The sequence below is a fragment of the Syngnathus scovelli genome, chromosome 17 (genome assembly GCF_024217435.2).
Source record: "Syngnathus scovelli strain Florida chromosome 17, RoL_Ssco_1.2, whole genome shotgun sequence".
Lineage (NCBI taxonomy): Eukaryota > Metazoa > Chordata > Actinopteri > Syngnathiformes > Syngnathidae > Syngnathus > Syngnathus scovelli.
In genome coordinates this window covers 5,586,745-5,603,508 of record NC_090863.1, presented here as the reverse complement: position 1 = coordinate 5,603,508, position 16,764 = coordinate 5,586,745, and the positions used below count along the sequence as shown (strand labels likewise).

Genomic DNA, 16,764 nt, shown 5'->3' with positions numbered 1-16,764 from the left:
TTTTGGGGGGCCTAAAACAGTCTAACTTGGAAAAACTTCAAAAGCTGAATTCCCGACATTTATGGCAACAATCTTAGCGCAAAAAAAAACTAGCTATTTGTTTTGATTCACTTCATTAGGTTGGTGTTCAATAAAAGGCACAAGCGCTCCATAAACTTAATATCTTAACTTCATTTACAAACTTAATATTACCAATTGAACAGACCAGGCCTTCTAACAGAATGAATAACTCAAATAGAAAAAGTAGAAAGTCGGAAGAAACCAAGAACTTAATCATTTTATAATAACTCCCAATTAATACTAGTGACCAAAATTGCCCTTGTCTCGTTCATAATAGCGGAAAATGCATTTTCGGTCACGTCGCGCAGACGACACGTACACGCTGGCGCCATTTAATGGAATGCCGCTCGTCCAGATGTCACTCATTCATTTGTGTAATAGGCCCCGACAGAGACAGACAAGTGTCATAGTTCATCTTTGTTGCATGTGTCAGAATCACCCACAGGGCTTTCCCACCCCATCTTAAACTATCAACAAAGTCTACATGTCACACAGAATGTTAATAGGCCTCGTGATAACTGCTCTCGACGCTAAGGTGAAGGACGCACTACATGTTTAGACATCAAAATATCCTGAAAAGAAAGACTCATAAAAAGCTATGCACTCAAGAAATACAGGGGGGGGTGGCATATCGCCGTGTGTGGCACATCTACAACAAGCGGAATGTCAACTGCACTTGAAATGTGATCCTCATCTCTCGGAAGTCGTCGCTTTTGGAGATCTGAGGGAGATTTACTCGCTCGCAGCCCGCCTTGCGTCAAGTTGTAAAACTCATTCTCGTAATGGTATTTCTTCGCAGGCGTCGATGCCTTAGGGGCATAGCAACCGCGAGTTGTTTTTGCGCCGGGTTGGCGTCGAGTGTTTGCATAATCGAGGGCTAACCTGGGCCGTGCGATGTTAAAGAGTTCAGAGGCTTGCGAGAACACATTCACACAAACAGCCAGCAGCCGTTCTGTGCCAGTTAAGGTGCGTGAGAGACTGGGCCCCACCCCGTTTCATGACTCATTCCTCATCTAACCAGTGACATCTGATAAAGGCGCATTAAACAGTTGTCTATATAAACATTCCTGATTATTAGAGGTGAACACGAGAAGTTGTGTACGAGCCAAGTCATGGCTGCGACGCCATGACAGAATTTCATAAACTGATACACAACCGGTCTCCAGACAGGTCCGAAAGAATTTGTTAGGGGACAGTGCTGGGCAATCCTAGATTTGTTTAGATTAGGAAACATATAATCTTAAAGCCAGAAATGGAAGAAATATTGCCATGTCGGATGACTATACTATAAGTCGCTCCGGAGTATAAGTCGCACCAGCCATAAAATGCCCCAAAAAGTGAAAAAAAACATATATAAGTCGCTCCGGAGTATAAGTCGCATTTTGGGGGCAATTTATTCGACAAAATCCCACACCAAAAACAGTCATGAACGAGCAACAACAGGCTAAACGATAGCAACAACAGGCTAAACGATAGGTATGCTAACGTGACAAACACAAACAAAGAGCTGAGAACGGGCCTGACGTAACATATAGAGTGATTAAGGACAACTATTACATGAATAACATGTTTATAAAACCATCAGTGTCACTCCAATTCATTAAATAGCAACAACAGGCTAAACGATAGGTATGCTAACGTGACAAACTCAAACAAAGAGCTGAGAACGGGCCTGACGTAACATATAGACTGATTAAGGACAACTATTACATGAATAACATGTTTATAAAACCATCGGTGTCACGCCAATTCATTAAATAGCAACAACAGGCTAAACGATAGGTATGCTAACGTGACAAACACAAACAAAGAGCTGAGAACGGGCCTGACGTAACATATAGAGTGATTAAGGACAACTATTACATGAATAACATGTTTATAAAACCATCGGTGTCACTCCAATTCATTAAATCCATCGATCGTTCTTTGTCAACAATGGGTGCGCACGGCTGAGGGCGCTTGCGCTTCAAAATATTCCACAGGCTCATATAACGATAGATAAACTATATTTTAAATAACTATAATACAAGCCAATAATATTATCAAACCATCCGTGCACTTTAATTCCATTAAATCCATCGATCAAATTCCTCGTCCTTTGTCAACATCGCCGCGCGTGCGCCCTGACGTCAGCCTCGTCTTTATTCCACAGATCTACTATATAACTATATTGTAGCGTTAACAAAGTACAAGGATAGACGTAGGTTTGGTAAACGGCTCTTTATTAAACAAAACAAACTTCCAAGCGTGTGGCGGCGTGGACTTCCAGACAGACCGGGCGTGCGTAATGGCCATGTCCGAGCCCCGCGCACCGTTCGCGGACAGCCACTCGGCCGAGCGTCGGCCCCCGACTCAGTAGAGACCGGGCGTGCGTAAAAGCCATAATAGTTTTTCAAACCTTCTATGTCACTCCAAATCCTTAATTCCTTCAAACTCTTTGTCCTCCGTGTCACTTAGAAATGATCACCGCTAATGATGGTAGTCCTTGTGTGGGCACGTTTGTATGTAAACAACCGGGGCGCCGCGCTACTGACGTCACTTGAAATAGTAATCCATTGGTACATCACGGTTCTCTAAACTTTCTTTCTGCTGCTCGATTACTGTTTTCAGCTGCATATTTTACAACTTGAAGTTTGTAACCTGCAAAATATGAGTTTCTTTTTGGTGCCATTTTTCTTAAGCCCACCCAGTTGATGAGTCACGGCCAACGGTAAAATTTAGAGCGCCCTCATCCAGTTTCGTCTGAAAATATAATTTTTTTTGGTTGTTTTATCAAAGTCAAAGTCTGCTTTATCGTCGATATATTTTTTTATATACTAAGACACACAAAGAGATTGAAATTACATTTCCACTATCCATCGGTGAGATAGTACACATATGCATACAAGCAACACAAAAAAACCCAAGAAGGCACTAACAATGAATAAATAAGAGTATTGAATAAATGATAAATAAACAAATAATAATAAATAATAATAATAAATATAAGAAGAGCAAAAATGGAGCAAGTGTACATACAGCAGACAGTGGACTTGGATATGGTGCTTTAAAGTGTTAATTGCTTTATTTGATGTTTTCTCTATTTTTTATGTTTTGAATATGTTCAAGATAAAGAAATAAAAGCATGTGAAGTGATCAACTATACTAAAAATAACATGGGAAGTGGTCAACTATACTTGTAAGTGATGTCTTAATGATCAAGTAAAAATTTGTGGAAAAAAACATATATAAGTCGCTCCTGAGTATAAGTCGCCCCCCCCACCCAAATTATGAAAAAAAACGCGACTTATAGTCCGGAAATTACGGTACCTAATGGCAACTTCAAATAAATATGATTCATTATTGTTGCAAGTAGGGTGAATATTTTCAGAATTGTCGATTAATTAATAGAATTGCATAAAATTTGATTTTGCACTAAAATGTATTGCAATTTTTTTTCACACAATTACTGTATTGACTGACCAATTGGTCTTTTTATTTGTCTTTCTTTTAAATAAAATAAATTTTTATTTTGCATTAAAATCAAAACATGAAAATGTTTTCATTTTCATTAGTATTTTTATTTATTTTTATTTTTTAATGATGTTTAGTTTCTCTAAGCTTCATTTTGCTTCGACGGGTTGACAATGAATGCTATAATCAAATTCTTTTGGGCCAGTCAAGGCAAAATAAACACTAAACTGGTCCCGAGTAAATACTAATCTGTGAGAATGTAAGGTCAGCGCGCACGCGGTGACTCACTGGCGGCCTGTTGTTGTTGAACAGGGAAGTTCAGGTTAGACACTTTGCATGCGGCAAATACTTTTCTCAGAAAATTGGGCGCGGGACTACATGTGAAAGGATGTTTTCGTTCCGACACCTAATGTTTGGCGACTTGTGAGGAGGGTGGGTATTAGCTTAGCAAAGACAGCTCACGGCAATTTGGAATCAACCGTGTGGATGGATGAATGGCTCTTCTATTCATAGGGACACGTTTATTTCGATTAAAAGCCTGATCACAATAAAACTTTATGCGCACACCTCATTTGGAATATTCTGACCCGATACCTTCAAAATTTTATTTTGAATGAGTTTGGAAATCCGATCAGCGCGTATGAGAACACTCAGAATGTCAGAATAAACCGTTTTTACCGCGCGTATGACGACAGAATACGCGTTTCTTTTATTCCGGGTAGAGAGTAAATGTGGAGTGAGAAAATCACACGTTCTGATGTATTAGTTTTTTTTTTCCCCCAACTGTCTAGAGATTTTAGTTTGGATTTCCTTTTGTTATTATTCGACTTTGAAACTTCCAATGTAATCAATGAAATTGTGCTTTAGCAACGTTTATGTAAATGCTGGCACCAAAGTGAGATGTGGGAACTTGAAGAACTTAGTAAAAAACAAAACAAAACAAAAAAACACAATAGACGACCAAAGTCAAAGAGTCTGAAAGCATGAAAGCATTTCCCGTCCATTGACCTATTGTCAGTCCGAGCTTGCCATGGTGTGGAATGGGATGAAAACAAGCCCTTTGTAATCGGATCCTCGTCCAGCATCAAACAATCTCGACCAAGAAAAAAAAAAAAATACACACAAGGTAAAAGGGCACAAAAATAGTCAAACACAATGCCCTCGTAACCGCAGGGAAACACAACTCTGATACATGTCCGCTATTGAATTTTGCCACACCTCTAACTTTGCAATTAATGTTACAATTATCTGCCGGCGAAAACCAAAGGTCGGTGGTTTTAAAAAAAAATGATCAAATATCTTCCACTGTACAGAAATTTGGATGGCTTAAACAGTACATGAAAGAAAGGAGAATTAACACAGTCTCTCAAGTTACAAGGCAGTGTGTGGGAATGACGTTTGGAGTAAATCTGATTCCTCGTAGGACAGGTGCAGACTGCTTCACAAGAGCCATTTTGCACACTTTGGAGGTGTGATGTCATTATTTAAAGCGTCATTTAAACTGAAGCATTCAGAACAAATGGGACCAGATGACTAACAAAAAAAAGAATAACCAAAATATTTAAGCCCTTGTAAACATAATGGAAGGGAGGTGCATTGGGTGAACAAAAAAATAAAACAAGACTAGCAGTTCATTAAGTGTGCCTTACAGGCATGAAGAATGGCGCTTTGGAAGCTCTCACATGTGACATCGTACACTTGGCGTGACATCTTTATCGCACGCGATGTGACTAAACAAACAAAGGCAAAAGAAATGTGCATCTTCTACTCGGAGGGCGGGGGCCATTTTTTTTTCCCACTATTATCTTGCTGGAAAACATCTTTGTGAACGTTGTCATAACTATTTTTTATTTTAACTTGGGAAAGTTGTATGCTACTGCTACAGCACCTTTCTTTTCAATATCACTCAAAAAGTATTTATTGCCTGAAATAATTTTCAGTCTAATAATGATTTTGTTACTGTTTTGGGATCGACTACGATACATTCCAATTTGGGTTACGTCACCGTCATAGGAACGGATCTTTGTGGCAAACAGAAGACCGCCACACTCTTATGTTTTTTATTTTTAGCAACATGAAGTTGTAATTGTATATTATCTTTCCTTCTGTGGAAACTAATGACTACTATACCTGAGCTGCAAATTATGTTTTATTACTGTTTTTTTTTCCCCCCCAATGGCTCCGCAACCAAACACATGCATCTTAGCAACCATAGCATGCAATGCTAAATTTTGTTTTACAAGTTGTATGAGGTGAAGATCTTATCTGGTTAAAAAAAAATGTGAAATATTTTGGACAAAGTGTGCTTGCGGGCTGTTAAGTGAATGAGAGCTAAGGTTGAGGCCCTGCACGGCAAACATCAGAGGAGAGGCAACAATCCAAACAAGACGGGATGCCACAATGTTTGAATGCTTACCTAATAAGCCAAGTGACAAGATGCAAAACAGAGACGCAAATAGGTTGGAGCAGTAAACAGTAATGACGAATGTCTCAAGGTAGCACAATTCTCCACCTCGGCATTGGTGTTGACACGGCTGAGTCCCATCTGGCACGCAATGTGGGCTAAGGAACATAAACAGGCATGTGTCTGGCTCCACCCGAGGCCAACATGCAAACCTTTCTGATGCAACTTGGAAATTAAGATGATTCACCGCAAGGTTGATTTTATATCGCAAGATCGTAGACGAAAAAAAAAAAGGCATTCAAGCAAAAATCTGGCCTTGTACTTTCGGAAGGGGTGTTCACAACTAGTTTCACATTTAAATGAAAAGAGGCTTAGATCAGAGTATTTTGTGTGTTTAATATTTTGGGGCTGCTAAAAAAAATCTGTGTGCAAAAATGACACCTGATACTCGTGTCATACTTCCTACTGCATTGAAAGCAATTAGTATCACTTTTCCACAAAAATGTCAAACATTACACCGAATACTGCTTTTTGCCAGAAGTCAATGTATGAAAAACACCTTTAGGGACAAATGAGAAAGTGAGTCATCTCCCAATCAACAGACTTGCTGACTAATTACTCGGAAGTCCCCGTGATTACCAGTATCACCAGTATCACTACTTTAACTCAAGCAACTAGCTTGCTGGGAATTCAAAGCCACTTCTGATAAACTATTTACAAATGCTCAAATCTTTATTGAGCATTTCATCGTCTCAGCAAGCCGCAATAACCGCTGATAAAGCGGATCATTAGCTAATGAGCCATCATTCCTTCCCACTTTATTTTTACTAGTCGCACAGTCTTGTATTAGAAAGTTGAATGGGTCTTTCTTTGCACTTGGTGTGCAAAATGTGTGCGTCTCGTCAGCTGTTTTCACAGCTGAGCACGGCGGAGAGGCCTTTCTACACCTCTTGACAGATGCTTTGGAACAAGTCACGCTACGCTCGTCCTCACCTACAGGGCCCTCTCCAGTTAAAGGCAGGACTTGGCCGTTACTATGACAACCGCTCCCCAGTAGCTTTAATCAAAGTGGGCACTATTATGAAAGAGGAAAATATGGAAGCAATAAGGGGGCGAAAGCTGGAAGTCAACGTGATCGCACAGAGAAAAAAAATCATAAAGGTACTCCAAATAACACCAATTTTTAAGCAGACATTTACATTTACTTGAATGTTGAAGGTAAACACGCAGCCATACACTGCACCTACCAGCATTTTATTTGTTTTTGTATCTTTGTATAAATGAATAATTGATTTAAATTTCACTCAATGACTTCTAAAAGTGCTTATCTAAACTTCACCCCGAATGCCTGCATAACAGCTAACTGCACGACGCCCCCTACTGGACAAACATGTCCTGAGGTCTGCTAAGTGAAATGCATGTAGTAATTAAAAAAAAAAAAAAAAAAAAAAAAAAAAAAAAAAAATTCAGTTTCATACAACATATTTGGTGTCAATATAAAAACTACATCTCCACACTGTAAAAAATGTTGCTTGCTTTTTTGGGCTAGTTAACAATTGTTCCATAACCATCCTTAATTTAAATACTTTTTAAGTTGTTCCAATTTAAATGACTGAAATAATACAAGTTGTGTGTTTTTTACAGTGTGGTCTTGAGGAATGCATTTTGTAAAACATCTTAGAAATGCCATTTCAAATTTAGACTATTACGGTCTAGACGATTCATTGTATGAACCAAAACACTCGTAAAACTAAAGACTGTTTGTGTATGTGTGTGTGTAATCCATACGGTAAGAACATGTCAGCTCATGACTAATCTTTATGATCACACGGCACAAGAACACCCACTAGCCAGCTACACCAAGATGGTGACGGTGCTGATGTTCCGCAAATCGTTTAATCCGGCGGCGGGGTGTTTCCCTGTCGTACTAGTCGCTGGTGTGTTGTTCTAACCGGGGTTGTTCAAACGTGTACGCCGCAGTTGAAATGCATTCCCTCGCATAAAAGCAGGACAGAACACTCTAAAGCTCCTTTAATGGAAGGTCAATATTGCTTTGCAGTTTTCATTTTCACACTTCACGTGGTGCACTTAAGACGGCCTGTGGTCGCTAACACCCGGGTGTTCTTGAATTTGGTTTGAATTGTGAACACAAGCTAGGTGAGGCCTCCACTTATTTCAGATACAAGCTATTGCTTGAGTGCATGGTTCGCACATCTCAATTTTGGATTAAAATCATTGTTTTAGTTTTTGTATTTATACCAACAACTCTGGATAATCACAAGAGTCTACAAATTTGAGGTATTTGGTACACAGAGATGCAACTAAATGTACACAGTGAAAAGACAAATGAAGTAATCCTATGAAAATAGTCATTTTTTCAGGATAACATAGTATATTATATATTTATGTATTTTTGAAATAAATGAACTTGAGTTATGCTGTTTTTTTGGGTTTTTTTTTTAGAAAAACAAAACCTTCCAATAATCAACCTAATTTTTCCAAACACAAATTTAATGCTACATTTTTAAATCTACCCAAGTCCAAATTTATTAACAAAAAAGTACTACAGAGAATATAACATAATTTAATTTTTTTTCAGAATTTTTGAGGGGGAAAAACTAAACCTTGACAAGCTGATTTATTTCTAATGAGAAAAATTACATCCTTACAAGATGAAGTGAGAATTTTTTAATAGCCTTCCTATTTTTTTCAGTTAAAAACGGTAGAATCAGATGCTGTAATCCTTTTGCCTTCTTACTGGCGCCACTTCTGAGCTAACGAGAACACAAGACATCGTCAACTCATCCCGGGGCGCCGCCATGATTACACAAAAACTGCGAGCAATGCCACGCATCTTAAGTAGGACCATGAAATAAATTCTACTTAAGAGACAGTCCACACAATTCAACCAAGTCTGTCAAAATGTGTAGTTAGCGTGCGTGTTTGTGTTTACAGCTCAGAGCGGAGGAATCTCCCGAGTCCTTATGTTTATCTCTGCTCGGTTCCTGCACGGCTGTGCGGGACACAGCGAGTCAATTCAACGTAAACAACGGCAAAAGGCGGGGGGAGTTGAACCAAAGGAATATCGGTACTGCTTCTATTCGGGATGACTCGGCGGCACATGTCCGCCACAACCTCTGCACTCGGTGAAACCATTCGAATTGCAGCCAATGTCCTTGGAGCCACATTTGGAGTAAAAGTGACTCTTAACTCGCCGTCTCTCCAGAGCAATTACTCTAAGTTGTGTGTTTATGCTCGCTAATAGGCCCCTCGATGGGCCCGAGCGGTGAGCGACGGCCGCCGCGGCTTCCCGTCGAGCGCAGATCCAGTAGTACCGTATCAGGTGGACCTCGCTGTACTATCAAAGCGCAATCTCCTTGGAGACGACCTCTTATCACAACAAGGACGCTGACCCTGCCTGGGTGGTCTGGAGGCAAAGCCATGCAAGAACGCTGCCTGGCTCGACTGAGAAAAACAGGCGAAGACAGCGCAAAGGCGGACAGATTGGGTCGATAAAGATTGGCTTTTGCAAAAAAAGTGAGATTAAAGTAATGGGTTCAAAGAGCAGCTTGGCTAATTAGCCGTTAGCACGTGTGTCTCTGATGACATTTTCGATATGTTTTGAGGTATTTGCAAGTGTCCCTGACCCCCGGAGCCTTTTAGAGAAAATGGCTAGAAATGGGCGCGGGGGTGTGGCCTGTCCGCGTCTAGCACGTTTCCTGCCTTCCACACCAGCTCTAATTGGAAATACGGGTGGCCTTGTTTATTTGCATGGTTGAAATGCGGCGAGGTTGTATTTATATTTTCATGGCGCGTTCTCAGCAGTGCCGCATTACATAGCCTTCCCTTGAGAGGACTGTGGGAGAGGAGCCCGTTGGGCGAGGGATTGCACGAGGGAAGGGGTTGCATGAGGTCTTATTTCCTTTGCTTGGTCTTAACATTCAACTTGTGTCTTGAAAAACAATAAACAGCGTAATGAGACACATTTTAAGCTACTCAAATATGCTTTCCATGACGGTCCCGCTTAAGTAAGATCAATCCAACTATTGCTTGACTTTTACAAAGCGAGCTAGCAAGACCCTCTCGCATGAAGGTCCCATAAGTAAGCGCAGATAAAACTGATCTTAAGATGAGCCGTGTCAGAGCGGTGGCAGGGAGTGTTTATCCATTTCCACTGAAACCCCTTGAGTGCCGGAAGGCCGGGCTTTCTACTCAAGCTGTGGCCACAGAGATCCCGGGCCCGACTCGGGATAAAGTAAACACACACACATATACACACACGAATGCGCTCCTGCAAGGGCTCTCCCCGTACTCCCCTCTGCCCGTCAGCTGGAGACCACACACTCAGACCACACAGCGTCTGAGAACAGGCCCAGTCAGTCTCACGCAACCTGGCGGCGGAACCGTCACTCGCCGTCTCTTTCGTCACCGCCCGCACTGATCACGTGACACGCCAAACAAAAGTATGGCTGTGTCTGGAATTGTGTGTGTGTGTGTGGGGGGGGGGGTTAATAAATTAACTCCACTGATCTTAATTGATTGAGGGAATTTGATGCTATAAACGTCACGTATAATTTATATTGCTGATTGTATGCAGGCTATTAAAAGTAGTCTCATAATTGAAGTCAAGAGTTCCCCAAGGGATCTTTTTATCTCTAAGCTCAAAACCCAAATGAAGCATAGCGGTCCCTGCTGGTCATATATTTTACTGCAGTAACCTAAGCAGGTCATGAATTTAAAAAAAAAATTAAAAATAAAAAAAAGAATCCCACTTCTCCAGATATATTTAACTCTCGAGTGCGACCTCGGCATTTAGTTTATGAATTTTAAAATCGTCCGGTCTCATTTTGATTCAAAAACTTAGACTCAATTCTGCACGATACAATTTTTTCCTTATCAAGCAGCTTTCCACTATTTATTTGAGCACGCCGACTCAGCAAAAGACACCTGAATGACGAGCGGTGTCGGCGAGTGCCAGAAAGTACATAAAGCGGCAAATGAGGTCAACGGCCCCCTAACCGCGGGGTCAACAAGCAGGATCAGAGTCGGCGAAGGTTAAGTAAAACTGTCATCAAATTACGGGCGGGGGGCTCGCTAATACCCCACTTGAAAAACATGCTTAGGCCTTGAGTCTGGTGTAAGGTTACCACAGGTATGTTAAAGTAAGCACAAGCAGTTTGAGTAAAATACATGTACAAGGTTAGCACAACTCACTTTAAAACAATATCATAAAAATGAGAAGGGCTGTAGACACAAGTTAGGAAAGAGCAAGCTTAAAAAACCCCAAATTAAATCGACCAAATTTACATAAACTCATTTATAACACGTTCTTGTTGTACACACATTTGTATAGCAGCAGTTTTCAATACATGAGGCGATAAAATACTGCAATTGTCATTTCTCCCCAGTAGAGAGCGCTGTTGTACAGTCATCACTTCAAGTAATACATTTTGGAGGTACGTTTGACAAGTTCCTCGTCCATTTTAGACATTTTAAACTGCACTAAAAACGACACGAGTAAAGCTGAAATCAAATAACGAGTCGTTTTTCTGTCTTCAATTTTTCATAACCGCTTCTAAACATAAATTCCTAAAGAAACATAGACCCTTATTCTGGTAGAGAGCATCTCAAGTAAGCTTGCTGCACCTTCATCAACAGAAATTACACAGTATATGCACTTCCAGCAAATTACACACGCAGTTGGGATGAAATTTGGCCACACGCAAAAATAAACCTTGAATGTCAAATACAGTTGAGCATGTTAAAAAAAAGAAAAAAAAAGAATGCAACCTTACCTGGATATTTTTTGGAGAGACGTCATTGCTCCACCATCTAGTCCAGAGAAGAAAAATCCCACGAAGCTCTCGTTTTGCTTTTCTCATTGTGCGCAATAAACTTGCCAAACAAATCAAAATGCGTTAACTCCATAGCACGCGGCCGCCGTTAAACTGGTTGCTAAGTAAGTTAGCATTACCTCTTACCTGCGCACCACAACAGGTGTTGCCCCGACACACCTATTCCAAATTGGACTTCTCAGCTTGCTGATCAGCGCTTGCTAAATTCATGCATATGTATATTGCATCTAATTATTTTTGCATAATTGTTGCAAATCCAGATCATTTTTTCATTTCATTTTTTTCTGTTGATCCCACTCTGCTGTGTGATTGCCCGCTATAAAATAAAAATCAAGTATTTTTTAAATTTGCCATTTTCCCAACCACTTAATATGTCATCAATGATTGCATTCTCAAACACCCGCTTAAAAAATTTCGACTTTATGGAACAAATTGATTGCCTACCTCTCCCCCACGTTGTTTTCTTGTCTTTTTTTTCCTAAAACTTCAAATGTCAAATATAAAAGGCAAACACAATGATTTAATCAAGTCTATTTTATTGCTAGCATCTGTACTTCTTCCTATGAACAGTGTGTGAGTACTTTATTTTAGCGATAGCCCATTTTTAGTTGGACAATGCTTTAATTTATTATATGCATCACGATCGAGGTGCAACTATCTGCCCTGATCTGGAATCGACTTGAATGACTGGTTGCAGTTCTTCTTTTTTTTTTTTTTTTTTTTTTTTTTTTCATTTTTAACTTTACTTCTACGTCACTTACGCAATTCCGGTAAAGGAGAGTTGAAATAACAGATTTTTATGGCGATCGCTCCCCTTTCCCTGCCCCACTTTTGCTCGTCCGTTGCTTTTAGGACTGTTGCTAAAGTTACGGGAAGCTAGTTGTGTTAGCGTCGGAACTTTTAGTCGCATTTCTGCCTCGCTCTCATGTGACGACCTCCCTTCCGGGGTACGTTGGTTTTTGTTACTATATTATTACACCGTTCGGGTTGTCTTAAGGTGGAATTATGGCCACCGCCACGCCATCTTCGCTCCAACTGCAAGCGACAGATGTGATTCGAAAAGAACACCTGGACGAAGGAGGTTTTGGAGAGGTGTACCTGTGTTATCACGTCCACCTCGGTCCTGTGGTGATGAAGACCATGTATACGGGCAAACTTCGAAATGAGTATGTATTTTTGCATATATTTTCTGTGGGGATTCCCCGTTTTCGATATGCAATATTGCACATTTTGGATCACGTGCCGCAAGGAAACCCTAGATTATTTGAATCCAAATGCTTTTATTAATTAAGGAGGGTGAGGGGCGAACTTGTTTATGATTTTGACAGTCGTCCAGGGAAGTATGTGATCTGGCTTCCGCCGTTGTCTCAAGTTCCTTATTGCTATTGCACAACGAAACTAAAACTAAATGTTGAACAGAGGCTGTGATGTAAATTCCTTGTTTGGCACGCTCCAACATGGCGAATAAAAACTCTTGAATCTTGAATCTGCAACACAACTTTGTACCTTTGACCTCATATTTAACATGGAACTGCCTAGTAGGATAAGAATAGGACAAAATGCCCCAAAAGTAGCATTTTTGTGTGTTCTAAAATGAACCAAATGACTGATAGTTTGCATTAACATACAACCTAAACTACAATTTAATTACCTGTGGGTGTGGTACCATTGCGAAATACAAATACGGCTTTAATTTGGCCATACCCGACATTACTGAGAAAGCATATTCAAAACTGACTTGTCGCTGAGAACGTCTGCATATCAGGAATCTCTTCTCCATTCTCTCCAAATATAACCAGGGATAGTAAGCGCTCTCTGCTGGAGGAAGGTAATATCATGGCGAGCCTGAACCACCAACGGGTGGTCAAATTGCTGGGCGTCATCATGGAGGACCGAGGCTGCTCTTTGGTCATGGAGTTGATGCCTAGGGGCAACCTTCTGGCCATGCTGGAGACGGTTAGTGCCATGCCAATTTACAGTTTACGTATGATGAATTCTAATACATAACTTTTCTGCTATGTAGGTGACTGTGCCAGTATCCATCAAGGGGAGAATTATTTTAGAAATCTTGGAAGGGATGGTTTACCTCACCGAGAAGAAAGTCATACATAAGGACATCAAACCGGACAACATTTTAATTGACAAAGATTTTCACATCAAGGTCAAAATGTTCTCCCCGCTATTGCGTGCTTTACCCCGCAATAACCGTTGTCCCGCATTGTCCAGATCGCCGACCTTGGCCTTGCCGCCTGCAAGACGTGGAAAAAACTCACCAAGGAGGAATCCTACAAGAGGAGTCAACTGGGCCTGTCAGACAGGACGAGGGCTGCCGGCACGCTAAGCTACATGGCGCCCGAGCACTTGGAGAGCGTCCACACCGTCTCCACCGAGAAGTCCGACGTCTATAGCTTTGCTATTGTAGTCTGGGTCATCGTCACAGGCAAAGAGCCGTATGCAAGTAAGTTGACATCAAATATTGATTTCTGTTGTCTTGCTTTCATCTGCTCCCCTAAAAACCTACATTGTCATCTGAGTTTTATTTCCCAGGAGAAAATTTATTTCGCAATCAGCAGCAAACTGATAACCAGGAACTAGTTAGATCAAACCGGTTTGCATTTGTGTTCCAGATGCCAGGAATGAAGATCAAATCAGTCAGTGCGTCCGAAATGGCAACCGCCCAGCGATGGACCTCATCCCCGACCAAACGCCGGAAGAGATCTCAAACCTCATGGTGAGGTGTTGGGCACACAATCCGCTGCAAAGACCGACATTTCTCGGTAGGCTTGATTTCAAATGTAGCTCGGTACAGAGGTGACTTCCTCACTCGACTCCTTTCCCAACAGAGGCCTACCATCGCTTTCATCCCTTCTACGAGACCAATCTCGCACCACATGTGGACAAAGATTTAGTTCATCTACAGGTGAATGAATATTTGGCATACTTGTGTTATGCCCAGGACAATATTTCGAATGTCTAATCTCAATATTTCAACGCAGGCTCTGTACGAAGGCCCGGATCAGCTTGTGGAAAAGATGAAGTCTTTATCGATAACCGATGAATGTATTTCCACGGGTAAGCCTCGATGTTTATCTGCCATTTTAGTTATTCCGTCAATGTTGGCTTGATAAACCTTTGCAAGTAATCTGTCAGAAGTTCAATTCATAAAGTGAACTATTTCATGATTGTATTTGTCCAAATTTTGTTGTCAAATGCTTCTCATGCTAAGAAATCAAAGCTGATGTGTTTCCTCTTATCTTATAGATGGTCCAGCTTTTCTGGAGAGCACAGACAAAAGCGTCAATGGGCCGGTCGAAGACAGTATTGAGGACAGTGATGCCCTTGGATGTGAGACCAATGTAGCGTCTCTGGCAGCCACCACCAGTGAACCAGACCCAGAAGCTTCTTTAGAGGAAAAACTGCAACAGGAGTTAAACTACCACATACACGGCAGCTACAACCGAGACAACCCGTCTGACTTTGTCACCGAACAGCATCCGAGAAGCTTCCCGGATCGTCTGCCTAGTTTTACAAATAACACTCTACCACCAGAGTGCTACACACCGTCCTCCGTCCACTCCTGGACAAAAGCGGAACCTGTGCAGCCCAGTAGCCAAGACCGCACTGGGTATTCCTGCCTCAAAGAGTCGATGACCGCTTCTACACCAAAGTCATCTCTCATCTATACATCTTCCAGCTACAATTCCTTGCCACCTTTCAATCAGCAACATCCGGATTCCCACTATCGCCGCCTGCTGTCCTGCCCTACGTCCTCAGTGCCTGAAACGTCATGGGGTGCTAGCAGCTACGGTGGAGCCCAAGAGTCCGGTACGTAGACGACCACGTTCAGTATAGGAGAATTTCTGATGACACTAACGTTAATTGTCTTGATCTTGAAGGTTCGTTTTACATCACTAATGCAAGGGGGATCCAGATCGGTAACAACAACAGCCTCAATATTCACTACGGCAACTCGAACGTTTCTTCATTTCATCCTGGTCATATCTGGACCAGTTCTCAGCTCAAAGAAGGAATTCAGAAATATGGTAAGTCAGATGTAGAGGTTGAACTTATTGAGGTTAACCCAAAATAGTCAATCGAATGGGATCAATGACGGATCCTTGTGGAACACCGCATTTGACTTACTTTCACTTTTCACGCGTAGAGGACCGTGCTGTGACCGAAGAGCACCTTGATGTACTGAGGAAAAACATCGGCGCCAAATGGAAGGCTTGCGCACGGGTTCTGGGTTTGACCGAGGTGGATATAGAGACCATCGAGCACGACTTCTACTCGGACGGCCTGTCAGAGATGGTGCACCAGACACTGCAACACTGGAAACGGACTGGAGGGAGTCTCGGCTGTAAAATTGGGAAACTTTGCCGCGCTCTCGAAGGCACCGTAGAGGCTAGCGTGATTCAGAAAATATTGCACATTTGCGCTTCTACTCCCGATATCTAATGAACTTCTTTCTTTTGTAGTTCTCCTCAAATTTGCCAAAGTCTCTTGTAGGAAGTCAAAATTAAATATTCTCTTGTAATAATAATAAATCAGACCAAGATAAATCTTTTTAAAACTTTACCCAGCGTGGCTGATTTGATTGGAGGCTCGAGAAGACATTTTATCTAGAACATTGAAGGAGCTGGGAAAAGAGTTGATGAATGTATTTTTGTTTTTTTTAATCACAAAAACATGCATTGAAGCAGGTACTGTATATGTAAACTTTTTACATTAAATCATAAAGGTTTAAATTCATCTCACAACATTTTACTGCTCTGTATTTACTGTTTTAAATATTTTAGAGATTTCTTTTCACGCTGTAATTCCACAATGAATTTCTATGCTGTTTTTCCCAGTTTCTCAATTAAATCAATAAAATGGGCACCTGCCCTCTTTCAAAGTGAATTTTGCTAATCAGTGATTAATGACCCAATCAATCTGCAAAACAAACATTATTGTGAATAAGCATTGTTAAAAAGAAGCCCTGCGTGAGTT

At 41.1% G+C, this 16,764-nt stretch overlaps 2 protein-coding genes across 12 annotated transcripts in view; one reads left to right on the top strand and one right to left on the bottom strand.

Moving 5' to 3' along the window:
- The window catches only part of foxf2a (forkhead box F2a), a 155,914-nt gene extending 143,423 nt beyond the window's left edge, over window positions 1-12,491 (bottom strand). For 6 of the 11 annotated variants that reach the window (XR_007487076.1, XR_007487078.1, XR_007487082.1 and 3 more), the window contains exon 1: window positions 11,713-11,885. The gene's annotated coding sequence lies outside the window, so the exon portion shown is untranslated. The other 5 variants (XR_007487086.2, XR_007487087.2, XR_007487089.2 and 2 more) reach the window with 5 other exon arrangements.
- Window positions 12,492-12,528: 37 nt separating this feature from the next.
- ripk1l (receptor (TNFRSF)-interacting serine-threonine kinase 1, like) lies at window positions 12,529-16,674 on the top strand. The gene is made up of 10 exons (XM_049746977.2): window positions 12,529-12,938; window positions 13,572-13,728; window positions 13,796-13,933; window positions 13,999-14,230; window positions 14,400-14,549; window positions 14,616-14,692; window positions 14,769-14,844; window positions 15,034-15,597; window positions 15,669-15,815; window positions 15,935-16,674. The coding sequence occupies exons 1-10, from the start codon at window positions 12,778-12,780 to the stop codon at window positions 16,228-16,230; spliced, it is 1,998 nt and encodes a 665-aa protein (XP_049602934.1). The 5' UTR covers window positions 12,529-12,777; the 3' UTR covers window positions 16,231-16,674.
- The last annotated feature ends 90 nt before the right edge of the window (window positions 16,675-16,764 follow it).

Bases quoted from the DNA above. Each gene is read 5' to 3' on its own strand.
- ripk1l (XM_049746977.2), top strand. From the start codon at position 12,778: ATGGCCACCGCCACGCCATCTTCGCTCCAACTGCAAGCGACAGATGTG. The intron at 13,934-13,998 runs GTCAAAATGTTC...CGCATTGTCCAG, and splicing joins ACAAAGATTTTCACATCAAG to ATCGCCGACCTTGGCCTTGC. The intron at 14,231-14,399 runs GTAAGTTGACAT...TTTGTGTTCCAG, and splicing joins AGGCAAAGAGCCGTATGCAA to ATGCCAGGAATGAAGATCAA.